Genomic DNA, 22,710 nt, shown 5'->3' with positions numbered 1-22,710 from the left:
CAACCATATGTAGAGTTTACAGAAAATGGTCCAAAAAAGGGTAAATATCCAGTGAGACTCAGTTGTCTGTGTTAAAATGCCTTGTTGATGCCAGAGGTCAGAGGAGAATGGCCAGACTGGTTTGAGCTGATAGAAAGGCAACAGTATACTCAAATAACCACTCGTTACAACCGAGTTATGCAGAAGAGCATCTCTGAACACACAACATGTCTAACCTTGAAGCAGATGGGCTACAACAGCAGGAGACCACACTGAGTGTCGCTCCTGTCAACTAACAACAGGCAACTGAGGCTACAATTTGTATGGGCTCACCAACATTGGACAACAGAAGATTGGAAAAACTTTACCTAGTGTAATGAGTCTCAATGTCTGCTTCAACATTCTGATGGTAGGTTCAGAAGTTGGCATCAAGAACATGAAAGCATGGATCCATCCTGCTTTGTATCAACAGTTCAGGCTGGTGGTGGTGTAATGGTGTGGGGTATATTTTCTTGGCACACTTTGGACCCCTTATTATGAACTGAGCATCATTTAAATGCCACAGCCTACCTGAGTATTGGTGCTAACTATGTCTACCTCTTTATGACCGCAGTGTACCATCTTCTGATGGCTACTTCCAGCTCAAGCTCAAATCATCTCCCAAAAGGTTTCTTGAACATTGATAACGAGTTCACTGCACTGAAATGGCCTCCAGAGTCATCAGATCTCAATGCAGTAGAGCACCTTTGGGATGTGGTGGAACTAGATATTTGCATCATGGACATGCAGCTGACAAATCTGCAGCAACTGCGTGATGCTATCTTGTCAATATGGACAAAAATCCCTTAGGAAAGTTTCCAGCACCTTGGATCTAAGCCACAAAGAAATATGGCAGTTCTGAAGGGAAAAGGGGGGTTCTAACCTGGTGGCCAGTGAATATATTCTGATAGGTTAAATAGATAGACAGTGAGATCGATGCAACACAAGGAGGAGCTCTTGTAGCAGCAAAAGGTAAGTGGGGGGAGGGAAACAAAATACATGCAGGCATTTATTTGAATAAAACTATTTATTCTGATAGTCCATGGATATATCATATGTCTACTGAATTGTAATGTGTGTACCACAAGCACAAAGCACTCTGTCTCTTATATCCCAGGTTGCTCCTACTCTCATCATTTGAGTGCTTACCAGCAACTTTCCTCCCACTTGTAAATCCAGTAGGCATTTGATTTTAGTCAGCTTTAAACCTAATCTCAGGTTCCTTTCCTAGCAAACTGCTAAAGATCAGAGTGTTCCTAATTCGAACCAGAGATACAAGACTGGAACTCTCTTTAAGAGAATTACTGTAGAAAGCCTACACCTCCAAAGTATCTCCCCATCTGTATGCCTAGCCAGAGGGAAAACACTGACCTGTATGATCCGCCTGGATGTATGTGCTCTGTAGCGACCAGGAGGAATTATCAACTCTTGCATTCTGTTTCTAGCCTCACTCCCTTTCTTGGTAGACAGGACCTTTAACATCTCCTGGGTCGCCTGCCCTCTGTCATTCTAGAAGAGCAAACATGCTTCTGTCAAGCTGCCATTCTCTTACACATATTCTGGTGCTCCATTAATAAATATAATAGTTATACTGCCCTGTGGTGGTGATCATCTTTTCAAGCTGGCATGCTGATTTATGTCCCCACTAGTTTTGATCTGCAAAATTCACCAGTGTTTTTATGGTAAATATGTTATGTTCACCAGTGACATTATTTGCCAGATATTTTTCTGGAAATTCACTATGCAGTTGGCTTAGCCGAAGAATTTTTTCCCAATACCCCATGATACTTTGTGAAGCCAGCGATACATCACAGAGCAATAGTAGCCATGCACAATACTCTCACATATAACTTTCATGACTTGATCCACCTCTCATACATTAAAAAAAACCAAACAAATCCATTCTTTTCATTTTAGGAGTGCATTAGCTGATCATAATGAGAATATTAAGAGTACTGCCACCAGAGTTACAATACTGATCCCTCAGCACTGCATGGCTTGTTTGCATGCATAATTAGCCATGTGCCACTACCACTCAAAACAAGCCTTAAAGGAGCTCATCTTGCCTCATTAGAAAACACAAGAGACACTGAAATATTCATAATAATGAAAGATTTCTTACTATTTATAAGGTGTTTCTTTCTTCTTGATGGAAGAAAAAAGTGCAAAGTATCTGTGCAGAAATGGGAAAATAAGCAACTTCTTACAATCTAAGAAATTAATTGCTTGTCCCTTATTTTGTGTGTTTAGCCATCATTTTTTTATTGCCTGATTCTTCTTTCTTTTAGATGTTGCTTTGCTCCTTAGTGTGTAAGCTACAGTATATGAATTTACTTTATTGTATTTTATTACTAGGTCAGAATGTTTTTTACTAGGAGCCCCCTATCCCATCATATCTCCTGATTTGCATATATCCACTATATTTTGATTTCACTGAATTTTGTGATTATCTTTGTCTAGTCATTTTATTTCAGGGACCTAAATTTAATATATATGTTTATGGGACTGCATGGTAAGATTATGATTATGTTGTCAACATCACTGTAAACTATCTGTTAGTCTGAAGGATTAAACAAGGCTACCTTTTCAAATGGTTGTTTTTACATTTGGAAAATAGTACATTTCTTTTTCACTCATATGACAAATACTCAATCTTTTTAGAGAAATGTGAAAGGCAAACTTAAAAGAAAGCCTGCAAGTACAGTCCATCTGCTACAGTACATGCTTTGTGAAATGCACATATTATTCTGAGACACAGATCTAGCAAAGACGATTTCAGTCAAAACATCTTTAAGCACTCGTCTTTGTAAGATGACAGTTTAACTGTGCTGACGTCCAGCACTGCAAATGATTTGTAGTCTGCATTTAACTGTTATTCATAGTTATCTATTTGGTTGCATCTTTCTGATGAATTAATATATATTATTTTCCCAAATTAGGACAGATATGAATGCACAATCCTATCAGATATTAAATATCTTGCAAATTTGTTTTGAACAGCCAATCAAAAAATATATTATGAGCCAATAATTATTACGGAGTCACTCTTACCTGCAGTCTAAATGTAGCCTTTAGTAGCCTGTAGCAACATTTGGACTCAAGCGTAGCTGGTTTGGGCTTTTTCAATTCATTTTTTCTGTCACAACGTTTCTCTAGCGTTCCTTTGAGATTTAGGGGTATTTTTGTTGCCATATTTTGTTTTAAAAGATACATTTGTTTTCCAATTAGCAGTGAGAAAAAACTCCAGAAGAACAGGGCTTGAAGAACAAATGAGAAGAAATGAATGCCACCCTCTTGTTTGTGGAGCTATTCTTCTTTTGTGTCTTATTTCTTTCATATAGGCAGGATTGTGAAAATGGTAGAAGATCTAGGCCTATCAAAGAAAACATTTGTTTACTTCACCTCTGACCATGGAGGACATGTGGAGCATGCAGATTCCAGTGGTCAAATTGGAGGCTGGAATGGAATTTACAAAGGTGAGAATGAAACACTTCTGTTAGATTATTTAAACACAATACTTAGCAAATTACGACTCACTGAAAGATGTTTAATGAGTTAACATATGGCAGGGATACAGTTCAAGACAAAACAAGTTATTCGATTAGATGTTTTGTTTTGTGATATTATTAATTCAACTTTAAGTAGTTTTTCTAACAAAGAATATAATGTGCAGTGGCGTAGTTAGAGTTTGTGCTGCTTGTGGTGCTTCAATTTGCCGCCCTCCAAAATATCTGAATATGTTAACCTATTTAAATAGAAAATTAAAATGACGTATACAGAAAAATTAAGACATTTTGCAAAGATTTATTCGTATATAGAGAAACAGCAATAATTTTTCACATATAATTATTTATAAGAATCAACTACACAAGAATATAGTATAGACGCACTGATAAGCCATGTTCTAATTATTAGTTTAATGTAATTACGCTGTGAAAACCAGAACCAGTGTAGTGTACAAGTGATAGGTGGGGATGTTTTCTGAGCAGAGCAAGAACACATTCGGATTGATAATGAAACAAAATTATAAATTGTAAATTAATTGTTTATCTTTTTAAAAATTATTATCGGTGTAATGTTTATGGTTATTTTTGTTATTGCCTCATAAATTTCAACTGCTGTGTCTGATGCTGTCACAGAAGGACAGTCTGAAAATTATTTTTGAAGCATTTGTGGATAAAAATCAATAGAATTTGACTTTTTTCATTCATGAGTGATATTTTTCTGAACCCTGCTGCTTACACACAAATTGTACTGAGCCTTTCAGCCAATAATACTGCCCCCAAAAATGTGCTGCCTGGGGCGGACCGCCGCCTCTGCACACCCTTAGCTATGCCACTGATATTGTAAAATGCAAGCTATTTTCCCTGGACACAAACGTAAAACAATATAATGCTCTTAGACTCCCTTAATCCAATTTGGGGTAATGATTTTGCAGAGACAACCTTCACAACATTGACAAGACAGCATACAGATTCAAAATCACAGGAGTATTGGGGAGGACTGATAGACTGGCCCTCCACAACTAAACTCTGTGGTGGGAGAAGTCTGCAGGGAAACCTAGTGCCACTAGGGGGAGCTCCTCAGGGGTACCTGCAGAGCTTTGAGAGCTGGCCAGGTAACCAAGAAACAGTAGAGAGGGCTGCAGGGGGGTCTTGGAGTTGGGAGGAAGCCATTGCTAAGTGGCTAGGCAAGGAAAGGAGGCTATAGGGTAGCTAGAACGGCCATAAGGCCTATGTTTTTGTTATTCTTCAGCCCCTATGTTTTTATGGGGGCTTTTTTTTCGAATGTTCACCAGCTCTGGGTAATAAATCCTTTTGTCACTTCCGTTCTTTTTTGGTCGTCACCTGGGTTCGGGGACAAGGCCACAATAAGTTCACAATTGCCTTGCTGCAGGTGTTGTTGCAATATGCGTAGAGTTACTTGTAAAGGACACAAGTTGAACAACAGAGACAGTGCTCTCACCAGTGCTTTTTTGTTGTCATTGGTATTGAAAGAAAAAGAAATAGAAAAGGACCACTCAATAAAACCCATCAGCAGCTCATTCTAGATTACCTTGTGTATATGGCATAAGAAATAAGCCATATAAAGATTTGAATGTTCAAAACTCACAATAATGAACTGTGATTTAAACAATATATAAAATAAGAACAAAATGTCACCTATGTGAACTAACACAGATTAACGTGCCAGCAATAAGAAGACCATGACCTTATGACATTATTGAAACAGAGTCTCCTTAAACTTTCAGACTCTGGACTCTTTAAACTCTTTAATTGTTAAACACAATAGGAAAATGTCTGCTTCCTCTCCATCCCGTTTGCCCAGATTACCAATTGTACCTTTGTGTACCTTTGTGCCCGGTGTCTTTCCAATGCACCAGTTTACCCTGGAAGGTTACTTTTTCTAGGGGCGACTTTTTCATTTTGGTTCAGAATTTCTGGATTTGGTTTCTTCCTGTCTGCTGTTTTGAGGTTTTTGTTTTCCATCATTCTTGTGTGTTCTTGGTTTTGATGTTTTCTTTTTTAGTCCAGATTGCATTTGTCCCACTTTTTAAATACTGTCTGTATGTATTATGTAATCAAATTTGAACCTTGTATCTTTTTAAACTATTAAAGTTTGCCACTTACATATAACATCAGTGTTTCAGCAGGATAAAAAGAAATAAAGTGAGTGCTTTCATTTTTTTTATTCCTCTGCTGGATCCTGACCGTGTTTCTGATGAGAATCATCAGAATATTTTTAATGTAAGCTTGTGAGTGCTTTGTGGGAATTGACTGGGCAAGAAAAAAACAAGAAGATGGAAGCAGAAAATAACAATAGTAGATAAACAATGGAAAGGGTCAAGAGAAGGTGGCCTTGAACATGGTGTTGGTCGATACAGTGACATGCTATGGAATTCCAAATTGTGTATAACAGTGACTTTGATTCAGGTTTTGAAAAAGAGGCTATAATGATTTGACTGGCTACCTAATTTTTTTTCTTATTGTTCCTTGATTTTTAACATTTTTTTCAACATCTTTTCCTGGGTTTTGAAAACCAAGGAATGCATTGGTTACTTTCATTATCGTTTTTAATACAACAACTTTTACACAAAGTTGAAAATCAATTTTGTTCTTCTGCAGGAGTGTTTGATGTTGACACAACTATATAAAGGCCAACATTCTGCATTTCATTAGGTTTCAGATTCTTCCAAAGAAAAACTTTTAGTAATCATTGTTTCTATTTCTGCTCATTGACTATGACTAATGTGTGCCCGATATGGTTCTGCTTATGTGTCCCATTTTCACAACAAAATTAAACACTTTTTCCTGACTTCAACTCTAGGTCCACGTCCTGAGCTTTATTTATTTCACGTCTTCATGGTTACGAACTTTGGTTTGTTATTTTGACTTTGCATTTTTTTTCTAATTCCTGTTCAGTGCAGACAGCACAGAAACACTGTGGCCAAGTAATTGTAGGCAGTGTTATGTGATACGGTCCATAAAGCATTGAATCTTAAACCCCAAAGATGTCAGATCAGTTCTTGACCCTGTATGACATCTCTCTAAGATCTCTGTGAGCAGTTCTACTGTGTATCCTGAACTTTGGAGACTATGTTGCTCAGATGTACTACTGTAATAAAAAAAGTATAAGCAAAATAAGCAAAAGAGTTGTACATATCTAGAGCAAAACAACATATTGTGTGGTAGTAACCATAATAGTTTTAACATCAGCACAGGGAATGTTGATGTCTTGTGGCATATAAATTTATATTGTTGCGGCTGAACACGCTTTCATCTGTAGTAATTTTCCAATCGGGACAGCAAGAAAAATGAAAGTAACAGCACTGAACAAGTTATTTGCTTGCAACTTCATAGAGAAGTGTCTATGGAAATCAGTTAGGGTAGTCGCTTTTCTTTAACAATAAAACTGAGCATTGATTATCCTTGTTTGCATAGTGGCCCCCACTTCCACCACATTTCTGATTTTGTATGCTATGGTTCTTATCATGCTTAAACTTGAGGAGAGTAACTCTTATGTTTATCTAACAGTAAATCATTTCTCTCTGACCTCCAGTAAAATCTTCAGTTGTGTCATTTTGTTCTTGTAATTCACAGTAAGGTCACTTAAATCTGAAAATCCTATAAATACTGAATTATTTTGAATGCCAAAAGTGGTGTACAATGGCATTGGCACTTTATCTTATGCACAGCATAATCACTCTCAGTACTATTTATTTCTTCATTTTGATGTTTGGTATCTAATGGTGCTTTAGCCTTGCTGATTCATTGTCCTTGGCTCCAATTCCAAGGTTCTCCAAGTGTCTATGTGAGTTTCTCTCTGAGACATTCTGGTTTTCCTCCCACAATGTTAAAGACGTGCTGCTCAGGCTGACCGACAATTCCAAATTGGCCGTCATGTGTGAGTGAGTGTGTTCATGTGTGTGTGTGTGGGTGTGATGGACTGGCACCCTGTCCACACCAGTATTATGCCCGATACTATCAGGTAGACTTTGGTCCCTGTGACTCTGAATTCGTTTAAGCAAGTCTGAGAATGTTAAGTCATGTTTAGTGTCTAAGAAGTTAATGGCTTGTCCCTTATTCTGCATGTTTAGCCATCACTTTTGTATTACCTGATTCTTCTTTCTTTTCAGATGTTGCTTTGTGTTGCCTTAGTATGTAAGCTATATGAATTTACTTTATTGTAATTTATTAATAGGTCAGGATGTTTTCTCTTATTTGTAGTAGGAGCCCTCTATTCTATCATATCTTCTGATTTGCATCTTATTGTGATAACAAATAGTTTTCTTATTGTGCACATTTTTTATTTTAATTTATGTGTTTCATGAGATGTAAGAGCTGTTTCTTTGTTTTGCCATGTCCTCAATATTGAAAAAAGATAAATACGTGATATTAGCATTTTTTTGTTTTTATTATAAATTTGAAAAATGTAATGAGAGAAGTTTTTGGATTATTTACAAATAGCAGGCATCCTTGGGTCAGAGATTATATCTGAGTGATATATTTTATGAGTAATCCTAAAGAAAGGATATTCAACAAACTCTTAAACCCAATATATGTAATTTTTTTAAGGTGGCAAAGCTATGGCAGGGTGGGACGGTGGAATCCGGGTACCAGGCATTATCAGGTGGCCTGGCAAACTACCAGCTGGGAAAGTTATTGACAAACCCACCAGTCTAATGGATATCTTCCCAACTGTGGTAAATATTGCAAATGGACAACTGCCTACAGACAGGTGAATATGCTGAACTGTCCTTTCAAATTCCTTACTTTAAAGTAGGCCTACTGAATTGTCTTTTCGGTTTTCGAAGTTTAATATTTTAATTTATCATATAAGTTGGGATGTTGGCACAATGGTATATCTCAGCTCCATCACAAATTGCCATTCCAGTGGCCATATCTGAATTTTTATAGTAAGGGAAATTTAAAGTACATTTACCACATTTTGTTTTATAGTATGTAACCATTAAGAATAGATAGATAGATGTGAAAGGCACTATATAATAGATAGATAGATAGATAGATAGATAGATAGATAGATAGATAGATAGATAGATAGATAGATAGATAGATAGATAGATAGATAGATAGATAGATAGATAGATGTGAAAGGCACTATATAATAGATAGATAGATAGATAGATAGATAGATAGATAGATAGATAGATAGATAGATAGATAGATAGATAGATAGATAGATAGATAGATAGATAGTGAAAGGCAGTATATAATAGATAGATAGATAGATAGATAGATAGATAGATAGATAGATAGATAGATAGATAGATAGATAGATAGATAGATAGATAGATAGATAGATAGATAATACTTGATTTGACCCCATGATTTCAGTTTTACTACTTTATCTCCATAATATGTCATTCTGTGTATTTGATATGAACAAAAGTTGTAAGTTAGAGAACTTAAAGGTAACCACATTTCAGTTGTAAAATACTATGGAGATTGTAGGGTCATTATTGTCACATGTACAGATGTAACCAGAGTTGAAAACTAACTATGCAATATTGTGATTTATGAACATGTGTTTTGTTTCAAATACATATGTTAAGTATACATAATAGATACAGTACATTTCTGCGGGATAATTTGTAAGACTTTCCTAGAGTTGTGGATCTTCTTGTGGGAATGTGAAGACTGTGAAATTGAAAGGCTTTCAGTAATTAGAGCCAGTGTACCGTTATGTCAACAGCATGTAGTGGCAGATCATAAAAACTGTACAAACTTGGTGGAAGAGGGCTAAATCTATACATAGCATTGGTCAGCAGAACCTGCAAATATCTCACTGAATATGCTAAACTGGTAAGAACAGAGCCTAATCCATATTGGTGGACAGTGGAATGTGAGCATGACTACGTTTAGAAGCAAGAAAGAAGAGTGGAGGAATGGCGGACACTGAGGAGGCAGGAAAAACAATTCAGAAGACTTGGACAAGTTTTAGAACTTTGTGACCACTTGAAAAATTCAGTTTAGTGCAGAAAAGTGCAAAGTGCTACACATGAGCAACAGGAACATCAGTTATAATTATGAGATGTAAGATGTAAGCGACCTCTGAAAAGGATTTTCGTTGACACAACATTTTCATCATCTAGGCAATGTGCAGAAGAGATTAAAAATGTAAATAAAGTGTTTGGTTATATCATAAAAACACTGAATATAAATCGAGGATGTTATGCTCAGACTATATAATGCACTAGTGAGACTGCATCTGGTGTATTGTGCCCAGTTCTGGACACCACGCTACAAGAAAGACATAGCAGCACTTGAAGCTGTGCAGAGGAGAACAACTGAGCACATCGTAGATCTGAAGGACAAGTCGCATTCTGACAGACTCAGAGAATTAAACCTGTTCTGTCTCAAGCAAAGAAGACAGCATGGAGACCTAATCCAGGTCTTTAAAATCCTCAAAGGCATTGATAAAGTTGATCCAGCAGAATTTTCATCTTAACGGTGAATCACATACTCAAGGACACCAGTGGAAAGGAATGGGAAATGCATTTAGGACTGAAGGTAGATGGCACTTCTTTACACAAAGAGATGTGAGAGTCTGGAACAAACTTCTGAGTCTTGTAGTTGAAGCAGAAAGCTTGACAACCTTTAAGATGTATCTTAATGAGAAATTTGGACAGATTAGCTATTATCTAAATGAACAAGCTTTATGATCTGAATGGTCTCCTCTCGTTTATCAAATTTCTTAAGTTCTTATGAGCATACATAAGGCCTCCAAGGAAGTCTGAAAGCCAGAAGCCCTAACGGCACAGATGTGATGTCGACTCCGTACCAAGAAGAATGTCTGATTAGCATACAATTGTCAAAGACACCACTGAAAAATTACAGTATAAGATAATGATATGGCTCCAAAGGCTTCTCTTTGGCTTAATTTATATATATATTTATATCAGGAGTGAAAGCTGCATTTTTAAAGCAAGTTACCATATTCCTCTTGTCTGCCATGGTTACTGAAGGGGTATATGTAGGTTCAAAGGCAATTCTGAAATGAATACATTCCCAGGGAGCATGTGCCTCCTGTTGGATACAACAGAGTACAGTGAAATTATGCATGTTAACAAGTTTGCTCTCTCTACTCAAAGATGAGTGCTATACAAGAATAAGCCAAAGTGAACCAGAATTCTCAATACAGTATCATGCCTAAAACTTTAGCAGAATAACTTTTAAAATGACTGAAGCTATATTTGCCTGCGAGGCCAGTTGAGATGTAATCTGATCACCTCATTGGCCCAAGTCAAGGCTCCACCAGATGTATTTGGAAGGTCTTGTAGTCTGATGGAAAACCATTGATGTTTACATTGCAGAAATGCAAGGTATAGTTGATGTTAAGTCTGCATGACTGATCATGCGATATAATTCTAGTTTCAAAAAGAAATAATTACTGCTCCATGTTGGTTTTCCAGGTTTATGTTTGCATATTGAGAAAAAAAAAAAACGATAGTGTTGTCAAATATCCAAAAAGCATAGCATCTTATAATGATCCCAAACCATAAAGTTTATAAAATAACATTGTAAGGCGTATCAGAGGATCATCATCTGTAGCAGAGGTTGGAAGAAAGTTAAATCAGAAAACAATATTCATAAGTTTTCACTAAAGACAAGCTAAGTCATGATCAGATTCTACATTAGATTGTGATAGAATTAGTGTTTGTACAAAACAAAGTAGCGGCAACCTGGTGGCCATGATCTGTGGTCAAGTGTTTACAGCAAAGTGATCTAGAAACGTAGTGATAGCCACCATAATTGCAGAAAGAAAAGCTACAAGGAAATCAAGCTCATGGGGCATACAAGGCACAGTTCAGGATACGCACTGCAAGAATACCCCAGAGACCCAGAAGATTGTCAAATACTTTAAACTTTTGGCTATATGAAAGCATTGTTTTTACATCCTTACATCAATTGTGTTTTGGAGACCACTTAGCGAGGTTCCATCGGCGATGTGATCCATGTCAAGCTCTATTTTTTTAATGTTGAAAACCAAAGAATGTGTTAGAAACATAGAAAAGTTTGACTTGCCTTTGATGAGCTGCCACAATTAATGAAACAATCTGACTTCTACAAGAACTGAAAGAGCTGATTTTTATTAGCATTTTAGGTCTTTGTGTTTTACTAGACTTAGTTTTATTTTCATTAAATAAGAGTTGCTTTATTTACTTCTTCATTTTATATCATATATAAAGGCTCCAGACTCAAAATGATCAACAAAGGTATCATTTATAGCAGCATGTGTGGGGGTCCATTGTCTGCCTGTCTTATATATATGGAGGTTCTTTTCCGTGTGACGCATCCTGTCCTACTCGAGCACACATCTGCTTCCAAACTCTATTGATAAGTTTGCTCCTTCTTAAATTTCTTTAGAATCATTGATGGCCATGACCTGCTCCCGCTCATTCAAGATGAAGTCCCCCATTCAAGGCATGAGTTCATGTTTCATTACTGTGGAGTAGACATCCACGCTGTCCGATGGCATCCCCGAAACAGTAAGTGAATTTGTGTTTTTTTTTCTTTGGTAATTTTGTCTGCTTCAGCTTTATCCAGGGAATTATGTGCTGTGGTATATCGAATACCGGCATTATGAAATATACTGAGTACAGAGAGTGCAGAGAGTGTAGAGAGGAAGAGGGACAGTAATGGAAATATAAACCTACTATAATAAAACAGTAAGGTCTGTGTGTCCAGTGCTTCTCAGCAATCTGATTGGTCAGTTTGGTTTTGGTGACACAATGAAAGAGGAAGTGCAAGTGTGAGAGGCACAAGGAGTCGCCTTCAAAGACGGCAAGTGAAAAACAGGACAGGGAAAATAATAACAGAGTTGGAGAAGCAGGCTTTATGGGAACCCGTTCGAGAGAAAGAGTGCCAGTGAGGAGACATTCACACACATGATTAGAGAAGAAAGGCGCTGAATGTACATGTAGGACAAGAGATTTTTTAAATTATTGTAGTAACTGCCATCGACAGATACTGTGTGTAGTACATACAGTGTATCCGGAAAGTATTCACAGCACATCACTTTGTCCACATTTTGTTATGTTACAGCCTTATTCCAAAACGGATTAAATTAATTTTTTTCCTCAGAATTCTACACACAACACCTCATAATGACAGCGTGAAAAAAGTTTACTTGAGATTTTTGCAAATTTATTAAAAATAAAAAAATTGAGAAAGCACATGTACATAAGTATTCATAGCCTTTGCCATAAAGCTTAAAATTGAGCTCAGGTGCATCCTGTTTCCCCTGATCATCCTTGAGATGTTTCTGCAGCTTAATTGGAGTCCACCTGTGGTAAATTCAGACATGATTTGGAAAGGCACACACCTGTCTATATAAGGTCTCACAGTTGACAGTTCATGTCAGAGCACAAACCAAGCATGAAGTCAAAGGAATTGTCTGTAGACCTCCGAGACAGGATTGTCTCGAGGCACAAATCTGGGGAAGATTACAGAAAAATTTCTGCTGCTTTGAAGGTCCCAATGAGCACAGTGGCCTCCATCACCCGTAAGTGGAAGAAGTTTGAAACCACCAGGACTCTTCGTAGAGCTGGCCGGCCATCTAAACTGAGTGATCGGGGGAGAAGGGCCTTAGTCAGGGAGGTGACCAAGAACCCGATGGTCACTCTGTCAGAGCTCCAGAGGTCCTCTGTGGAGAGAGGAGAACCTTCCAGAAGGACGACCATCTCTGCAGCAATCCACCAATCAGGCCTGTGTGATAGAGTAGCCAGACAGAAGCCACTCCTTAGTAAAAGGAGAAATCTTTGGTGTGAATGCCAGGCGTCACATTTGGAGGAAACCAGGCACCGCTCATCACCAGGCCAATACCATCCCTACAGTGAAGCATGGTGGTGGCAGCATCATGCTGTGGGGATGTTTTTCAGCGGCAGGGACTGGAAGACTAGTCAGGATAAAGGGGAAGATGACTGCAGCAATGTACAGAGACATCCTGGATGAAAACCTGCTCCAGAGCACTCTTGACCTCAGACTGGGGTGACGGTTCATCTTTCAGCAGGACAATGACCCCAAGCACACAGCCAAGATATCAAAGGAATGGCTTCAGGACAACTCTGTGAATGTCCTTGAGTGGCCCAGCCAGAGCGCAGACTTGAATCCGATTGAACATCTCTGGAGAGATCTTAAAATGGCTGTGCACCGACACTTCCCATCCAACCTGATGGAGCTTGAGAGGTGCTGCAAAGAGGAATGGGCGAAACTGGCCAAGGATAGGTGTGCCAAGCTTGTGGCATCATATTCAACAAGACTTGAGGTTGTAATTGCTGCCAAAGGTATTGAGCAAAGGCTGTAAATACTTATGTACATGTGATATCTCAGTTTTTTTATTTTTAATAAATCTGCAAAAACCTCAAGTAAACTTTTTTCACGTTGTCATTATGGGGTGTTGTGTGATGAATTCTGAGGAAAAAAATGAATTTAATCCATTTTGGAATAAGGCTGTAACATAACAAAATGTGGAAAAAGTGATGCACTGTGAATACTTTCCTGATGCACTGTATATAAAGTAAATAATGATACATAATAATAATAATAATACATTTTATTTATATAGCACCTTTCCCATGCTCAAGGAGCTTAAAACATAGTGATACAAATGATTTCTGCATTGAACAATTAGCAAATAAATATAGGATATACAAAAGCATTAAATTGAATAAAGAAAGAATAAACCAGAGTATAAAACTAAATTGCTTACTAAAAGAAATGTCTCAACAAATCTCATGATTTATGATACAACACACACAAATTATCCTGAACATCTGGACAGAGGTGTTAACTGAAAGAAGGGGGAGAATGTCCAGTTAAGTTAAAAGCCTTCCTGAACAGATGAGTTTTCAGTTGTTTTTTTAAAAGAATGAATGGAGTCAGCTGATCTCATTCATTTCGGCATGTCATTCCAAAGTCTGGATGCTATACAGCTGAAGGCCCTGTCACCCATAGAGTACAGGTTAGTGGGGGGCACAACAAGATGTCCAAAATCAGAGGACCTTAGTGGACAAACAGGGACAGAGCGATGGAGAAGGTCATGGATGTAGTCCGATGCAGGGCCATTTAAAGCTTTGTAGGTTAATAATCAAATTTTATGTTCAGTTCTGTAAGACACAGGGAGACAGTGAAGGCGAAGCAGGATGGGTGATACGTACTTGCTTTTGCTGGTTCATGTTAGGACTCAGAGTTTTGAATTAATTGGAGATGTGATATAAGATTATTGGGCATTCAGTAACTGTCATTTGATGTGTGTTTTAGTCTTTCCATCTTGTCTGTCATTACAATACAGTTTGCATCCTTGACCACCAGTGTGTTAATAATATGATATCACTTGTGGTTTACATATGTGTGCCCAGAGTCTGAAACTGTGCAATGGTGCCATTGCATGGAGCAGTACAATATTTAAATCATGGCACAGCTCTTAATAACACTGTCCACTACACTTCTGTCTGCATTTTATGTAAATTCTGCATTTTTTTGGTTATCATTGTACATGTTTTTTCCTTTTCTGTTGTCATTGCAGGTTTGACCTGTGTGACACATTCTCTACAATACACATCTAATACAATCTAGATGATCTGAGGGGTTAAGTACGGCCCTATTCTAATCCAGTGGAATTGTTGTATAGTGTGTTCAGGCAGTGTTAAAATGGCTCAAAGATATTGACCTGTGCTCTGATATTTGAGTAACAGCAGATAATCTTTGAAAATTAAAAAAAAAAAAGTAAAACATGTATATCATCATACCCCAGCTAACCAAGCAACACCCCGTCGCCCAGTTCCAGAAGAACCTGGTAACCCTAACTGTATATTTTATAGCACAAGTGAACTCTTGGAGAATATGGCAGTGAAGTGTATTCCAGTTTGTATGATTCAGTCAATACTTTCAGTCGCCAGAATAGTGACTGTCACTGGATCACTCTGCTTGTGATTGTCAAAAGTGAGAGATGCTGAGATATGACGATCCACTTCAGACTCTTATCTGACATCAGTGATTGATTGCATAGCAGAAATCAAATCCTAGTTTTCTTCAAATTTTCTTAAATTAAATAGTGACAAAACTGAGGTTCTCCTCGTTGGTACAAAATCAACATTATCCAAAACTGATCATTTTTCATTTGTTATTGATAATTCCTCTGTCTCCCCTTCCCCACAGGTTAAGAGTCTGGGTGTCATCCTTGACAGTACTTTATCCTTTCAGTCCCACATCAGTAACATTATCCCAGTCTGCATTTTTCCACTTGCGTAACATTAATCGTATTTGCCCCCCCTCCCTCACTCCCCACACCACTGCTATCCTTGTTCATAGCGTTATCACTTCTTGTCTGGATTATTGCAATTCCTTTTCTTTGGTCTTTCTCGCAAATCTCTTTATAAGTTTCAACTGGTCCAGAACTCAGCTGCCCGCATCATTACTAGAACCCCCTCTAATCACCATGTCACTCCCGTTTTGCAGCAGCTTCATTGGCTTCCAATTAAATTCCGCATTCAATTCAAAATTCTCCTACTAACTTTTAAGGCTATCCACAACCTTGCCCCTCCATATCTGTCTGACCTCCTCCATGTTGCCATTCCCTCTCGTACCCTTAGATCTTCTTCCTCCATCCACTTGACTGTCCCCTTCGTCCGTCTTACATTCAGTTGCTCTGCTCCCCAGCTCTGGAACTCACTACCATCTGAGCTTAGAAATATTGAATCATTTTCACTTTTCAAATCTAAACTTAAAACTCATTTGTTTAAGACTGCTTTTTCTCTTTGATTACAATTGCTCTGTCTGATTTTAACTTTTGTATTCTACTTTTGTTTATAATCTGTGTTTTTTCTATTGTTCGGTGTCCTTAAGTGTTTAGAAAGGTGCCTACAAATAAATAAAATGTATTATTATTATTATTATTATTAATTAACAGGCTAAAAAGAGCAACAAAAAAGCAGTGTCTTTAATGATGGCCTCTTTTTCTTTCCACAGGTGACTCTGTTTATAAAGTTCATTTTTTTACTCCAAATTTTAGCCCCCCTGGAGCGATTGGCTGCTATGATCTATTAATCTGCCGATGCTATGGAGAGTTTGTCTCTCGGCATGACCCTCCTCTGGTGTTTGATATTTCAAGAGATCCTTCTGAGAGCTTACCTCTGTCTCCTGAAGTTGAACCACGATACTCTGAAATTTTGCAACGGGTGCAAGAAGTGACGGAAGAGCACCAGAAAGCTGTCAAACCAGTCCCAAGTCAGTTCACGGTGAGCGAGATCATGTGGAAGCCGTGGTTACAGCCATGCTGTGGGACATTCCCTTTCTGCTCCTGTAAAGAGTCAAATGGTTCTTAATGGTCATTAGCTGGATGACAAGAGAAACATGCTGAGGTGTGATGTTACTGGTGTACACATTGTTTTTAAAGTCTACAGATTGTTTACTACAGAGTTAAACATTAATATATGTGCGAGAAGATGTTGATTTTCTGAAACTACAAACTGAGTGTGTACATGTGTGGAGGGAGAGGAGTGAGTGTACTGTATTGTAGCTTATCCAGATAGAAAGACCAAAGTAAGGTATGTCATAAATATGATGTGTGTCATAATTTAATTAATGTTAACTTTTGATTGTTAATATTTTATCAGATGGGTCAACGGTTAAAATGGCATGTTTTGTCCAATTTTATTTTTAATTTTCAAACTCAAATTAAAATGTACCTGTGTGTTTTCTTTTATAGCTTTTACCTATCATATAGCTTTTTCATATGTCCTAATCTACTGTACATTCAGATTGAATTTATTTTAATTACATTTTGTACCAAAGAAATTTTAATGCAAGTTGTAATCATTTTGATCATTTTAAAACTGTTTATACCTTTGAATTACAACAAAAAGACTTGATTATTTTGTTGTGTGTGTGTGTGTGTGTACTTCCCTTTCTATGTCTTCCTCAGTTGTGATGGATTATTTATTGCTACTTATCTGCCATTGCTTAGTTAGAAGTTAAAGGTGATCCAGCACAACTAAGAAATATGTGAACACATCCTGGCAAAGTAGATTTAATTATAATGGTTTATAACTAATTAAAATCGTCAGAAAAACTAGCTATTATCATCAGCTACAAAAACAAAGATCAATAGGACATTGCATGTATTCATATTATCCTGGTCAGGGATCCGTGTTTCCTTTCCAGTCGAGTCGCAATCAGTGTGGCTTTTCTTCCTATATACCCTTGACCTCCTCCATTTTGAAGATTTGCAGGTTAAGTTAATCAGCCCATATTTTAAAATTTAGAAGTGGGTAATTCTGCTTCCTGTTAGTTAGCCAGCAATGACTCTTGTGTGTTCCACTTCTCTACTTTCAAATAATCTAGATTTTTAATTTGTAAGAAATTTTGTTATAAAGCACTACGCAACAAGAGCATCAAAGCTGAGCAAAGGATTTTTCATGGAGGAATTTATTTATAATTACCAAAGACTTTTTTTATGCCAGTATGCTAACAGTTTCCGCAAGCCTGTTTTTTTTAATTTAACTAGGTTGACCAGACTTTCATACTCCCGAAACAGGAGCCCCGCTTATTAATCAAGTTTTTTGTGCATTGTTAGACATATGTTAAGTCAAAGAACATCCCCCTTGGAGTTGTGTCCCACCTGAAAGGTACAGTGTGTTTGCTGAGTAGATTATTAAAAATGGGACATTTTGTTACATTGCAATTATTAAATGCAACACAACGCATAACAAAGACTGTCCCAGGTGTCTGGTTACCCTATATTTAAAATAAGCTTGCTCTGTCAGTACATTGTCTATATAAGAAACATCACCTGGATGCACTGGGATGCATCATCAGTGATGTATCCTGAGGTAATCAGGCATTTCGAGTCTCGCAACATCATATACCCTCGCTCAGGCAACCCAGCCGGGGTTGATCAATCCCCAACTTGCATCCCAGTAGTGATCCACGGATCAGCCCTCTTTACCCAAACCCACCTTGAGGCTTTCTCTGCGGCTTCACTTGTGGATTTAATGGCCCTCTTTTTGGCCTCTCCTGTTATGCCCAGCCATGTGAGGACTCTGCAGAGTGAGCATCCTGCAAATCCTCTGCAGCCAACTTCTATGGGCTCATAGAGTACCCTCCAGCCTCTGTCCCTGCACTCCTCCACCAGCTCCTTGTACTTGGCACGTTTCCTCTCATTAGCTTCCTCGATACACTCTTCTCAGGGCACTGTCAGTTCCAGCATGATCAGCTGTTTTGAGGCCTCAGAGGTGATGATCATGTCTGGCCGAAATGATGTTATTACAATTTGCTGCGGGAACTTTAGCTGCTTTCCCAAGTCAGCCTGAAGCTGCCAGTCAGAGGCTGTGTGGAAGAGGCCTGTTATTACTGCCTTTGTCTGGGATTGCTGTCCCACTTTAACAAAGGTAACTGCCTTGTTTGAGCCTTGGAGGAGTTTGCTTGTGTTGATGGCTGCAGCCAAGCTTTCAGCAACTGCCTTGAGCATCTTGTCATGGTGCCACCGGTAGCGACTACCTGCCAGAGCCTTAGGGGAGCTGCTGAGTAGACGTTCTAGAGAGCCTCTTCCTGAACAAAGTGGACAGGAGGGTGTCTCGCTCTTACCCCAGATGTGGAGGTTTGCTGGGCTTGGCAGGGCATCGTAGACCGCCTGCACCAGGAACCGGACACGAAAAAAATCTCCCGGCATGATGTCCGACCAGGTGATCCTTCGCTAGAGAGTACTCTCCCACCTTGTCCATGCACCCTGTTGCCGGAGTCCTACTGCCCTGCTCACTCTCTCTTCATCCACCCCTGCTCAGATCTCTTCCTGGAGTAGATGGATTCTCTACTTGCCCCCGGGCCTTGCCGACCTGGGTCTTTGGGAAGTAGCCCAGACCTGCTCTACCTGTTGCCAAGGTGCCCACCAGAGTCTTCTGTCTCAGGCGTGAATCTGCCACCTCCACAACTTGCTCCGCCCTCCATTTCCTGCCTGTCCTCACCTCGATGCCAGCTGCTGACACCTTACAGTCCTTGGAGTCCCTGTACTGTAGGGCTTCTCTGGTGCATGCCACCATGAATTCTGAAATGAGGCCGCTAAATGGTAGTCATAGGATGTTACTTGTCCCATACAGTGCTGCGCTGGTGAGGCTGTGTGGGAGTCCCAGCCACCTCCGGAGAAAGCTGTTGATCTTCTTTTCCAGGGACTCATCTGTTGAAAACGGGACTGCATATACCAGCAGAGGCCATAGGACTTGGGGCAGGATTGAGTGCTGATAGATCCAGGCTTTAAACCTACCAGGCATGTTAGACCTATTAACCTTGGTGAGCCACGTGCCAAGCTCCTGGGTGGACTTCTGAATGCCAGCTATGTCTTTCAGACTTGAATCAAAGACTTTCCCCAACCTCTTGACTGGCTGCTCTGTGATGGATGGGATGACTGTTCCCACGATAGCAAATTGGTACTTATCAGTCACCTTCCCCTTCTTTAGCACCATGGACCTTGACTTGGAAAGCTTAAAACTCATCCTTGCCCATGTGATGAGTCTCTCAAGTCCTTGTAGGATCCACCTGCTCCCTGGGACTGATGTTGTTATGATGGCTAGATCATCCATATAGGCTCTTATCGGAGGCTGTCGTACCCCCGACTTAGTCAGGGGCCCTCTGCATTATACCTCGGCTGACTTGACAACCATATTCATGGCAAGGGCAAAAAAGAATAACGGAGATGGTGCACCCTGTTATTATTCCCTTACCAAGCCGATGCCAGTCTGATATTTCTGACCCAGAAGTGACCCTTATCCTGAAGTTGTTATAGTAATCCAGGATCAGATCCTTGATATTCCTGGGAACATGGTGGCGATGTAGTATAAGCTCAATCAGCTTGTGTGGTATAGACCCATAGGCACTGGCCAGGTCCAACCACAACACAGCAAGGTTGCCTCTGTTCTCATGAGCCTCTCTGATAAGATGAGTTACTACACCTGTGTGCTCCAGGCAGCCAGGGACTCTAGGAATCCCCCCTTCTGGACGGAGGGGTTGATGTAGTTATTCTTGAGGAGGAATAAAATAACCGTATTTGATCTATTACTACTTTCGTGTCTGTTAGTTTTCTCTTTGGTTTCAAAATTTTCGTATGTTTATTGTATGTGAGCTATTAAGTTTCTGTCGTGATCTGCATGGAAATGTAGTACTTAAACTTATGGTTCATATTGTTAATCAGAAATACAATAATGCAACTACAATGTGTTGATAAGTTTTATATATATTGACCAGGAGCCGTTGCATACTTGTGTTCCATTTCATTGTTTTCCATCACAACAGCATCTCACATATTAGCTCCGTGACAAGCATTTGCCTTTTCCATAGCCGATTCCCACGTCAGTAAAACACCAAAGGTGTTCCATTGAAAGCATCAGTCTTAGGGCAGCACATAACCTTTATGAACACATCTGATGTAAAGCACCAGCTCCGAACATAACTGCTACCAAGGTGCGCAAAAATGTGGTCCTCTATCTTTTTCCTTTGAATCCACTGTTTCATCAGTTTAAAAGCTGTTAAAATTTGAATGTTAACACAGAGGGATACTACAGAAGCTCTTCTTTCATGATTTTGGCATTTTTAAAGATAAGTGGAAGAGAGTTTACCCATCGGAAAATCCTTTTTCTTCTTCTTTTGATGTGCTTTATCAACCCTTCTCCAAGCAGCACAATCCTGCACCTCCTCCTCAGTCAACTCCTTTATCTTCAGATCTTTTTTTACTATATCCATCCATCTCTTCCCCGTACTTCCATTCCTATCACTCTTTTGCTAACAATTGACTGTCTCTCTTCATCACATGTCCATACTACTTCACTATACTTTCCTGTACTTTCTTAGATATCTCTCTCCCACTTTGCTGTACCTCTAATGGTCTCATTTCTTCTGTCCCTTTTGTATCTCCATACCTCCTTCTACATGATGACGTACATAATGTGCGATTCCCCGAGCGTGATCTGGCTCGCAGAACCCTCATTGTTGAGGAACTGAGCAGCTGGACCAGGCCACGGGGACACCCAAGTAACACCTGGTTGCAGCAGATTGATGGCCATTTCCAGAGCATGAGACTGAACCATGTGTCTTCCTGGTTTTGGGGGGGGTTGCCAACCGGGATCCCGAAGCTGTTTTGTCATGTGGTGGGTGCGGCAACGTGCTGTACTTGTGCATACTCCTCAACCCGAACTGACACATCCATCTCAATATTTTCATTTCTGCCACACGTAACTTCTTCTCCTGCACTCCCTTTACTGCCCATGTCTCAGCTCCGTACATCGTTGTTGGTCTTACCACTGCTTTAAAACCCTTACCTTTAACCTTTGTCTTAATTCTTCAATCACATAATACTCCTGATACCTTCTTCCAATTGTTACATCCACACTGCACTCTATGGGTATTCTCTGCATTTAATTCTCCATCTTGGGCTACCACAGATCCTAAATATTTTAATTTGTCCACTCTTTTCAATAGCTCTCCCTGCGGGCTAACTTATGAATCCTGATCATCCTTCTACCTCATACAGTATATTCTGTCTTCTTTCTATTTATCTTCAACCTTCTTATCTTTCAAAGGCCTTCTCAATTCTTCCAAATTCCTCTCCACTTTCTGTTTTCTGGTACTGCACAACACAAAGTCATCAGCAAAAAGCCTGCACCAGATCAAAGAGGTAAGAACTTCAAGAAGATCTCGACAGGGTGCAGGCTTACTGTAACTGGGATCTTGTCTGTTACCCCAACACTGCTTTTGACCCGAGTCCTCACTCCCTCATTCATACATACATAACATATATACATTGAAGACAGCTCCTGGAAGAATAAAATACAGAAGTGTGAAGAGTAAATTAGCAACTCTACAATGGCCTAACAGTAATGAATATGTCCTTTGACTCCGTTTTTTGACTAACACACCTGGCACATTTCACATCTATTTCATTTGGAGTGTTTATTTTTTTTAAACTCTAGAGCAATTTCTCACACAGTTTAATTTCTTTAGGTGGTTATGAACATGCCAGTCCCACTCTTGTGCAAACCAAGACAACTGGTTTGAAACCCTTTAGAAATGGTGGTCTCACCACGATACCACCATGAAGCGAACCTCAGAGCAGTTTGCATGAGGTACTAATGTGATCAGACACATAATTCGTCTAATTACAGGAAATGCTGAGGTTATATATTAA

At 39.1% G+C, this 22,710-nt stretch overlaps 1 protein-coding gene and 1 pseudogene across 2 annotated transcripts in view; one reads left to right on the top strand and one right to left on the bottom strand.

The window, feature by feature from the left end:
- The window catches only part of arsh (arylsulfatase H), a 126,365-nt gene extending 108,955 nt beyond the window's left edge, over positions 1 to 17,410 (top strand). For both annotated transcript variants that reach the window (XM_028800877.2, XM_051927221.1), the window contains exons 8-11: positions 3,360 to 3,494; positions 8,094 to 8,256; positions 11,907 to 12,028; positions 16,509 to 17,410. In XM_028800877.2, coding sequence (XP_028656710.2) covers positions 3,360 to 3,494; positions 8,094 to 8,256; positions 11,907 to 12,028; positions 16,509 to 16,864 — 776 coding nt within the window. In that variant the 3' untranslated portion in view covers positions 16,865 to 17,410. The remainder of the gene's footprint in view (positions 1 to 3,359; positions 3,495 to 8,093; positions 8,257 to 11,906; positions 12,029 to 16,508) is intronic.
- Positions 17,411 to 18,396: 986 nt separating this feature from the next.
- LOC114651260 (uncharacterized) overlaps positions 18,397 to 22,710 on the bottom strand; it is a 96,654-nt pseudogene continuing 92,340 nt past the window's right edge.

The sequence above is a fragment of the Erpetoichthys calabaricus genome, chromosome 4, assembly GCF_900747795.2.
Source record: "Erpetoichthys calabaricus chromosome 4, fErpCal1.3, whole genome shotgun sequence".
Classification (NCBI taxonomy): Eukaryota; Metazoa; Chordata; class Cladistia; order Polypteriformes; family Polypteridae; genus Erpetoichthys; species Erpetoichthys calabaricus.
The sequence above is the reverse complement of the archived record's forward strand: the minus strand, read 5'-3'. Positions and strand labels throughout refer to the sequence as shown.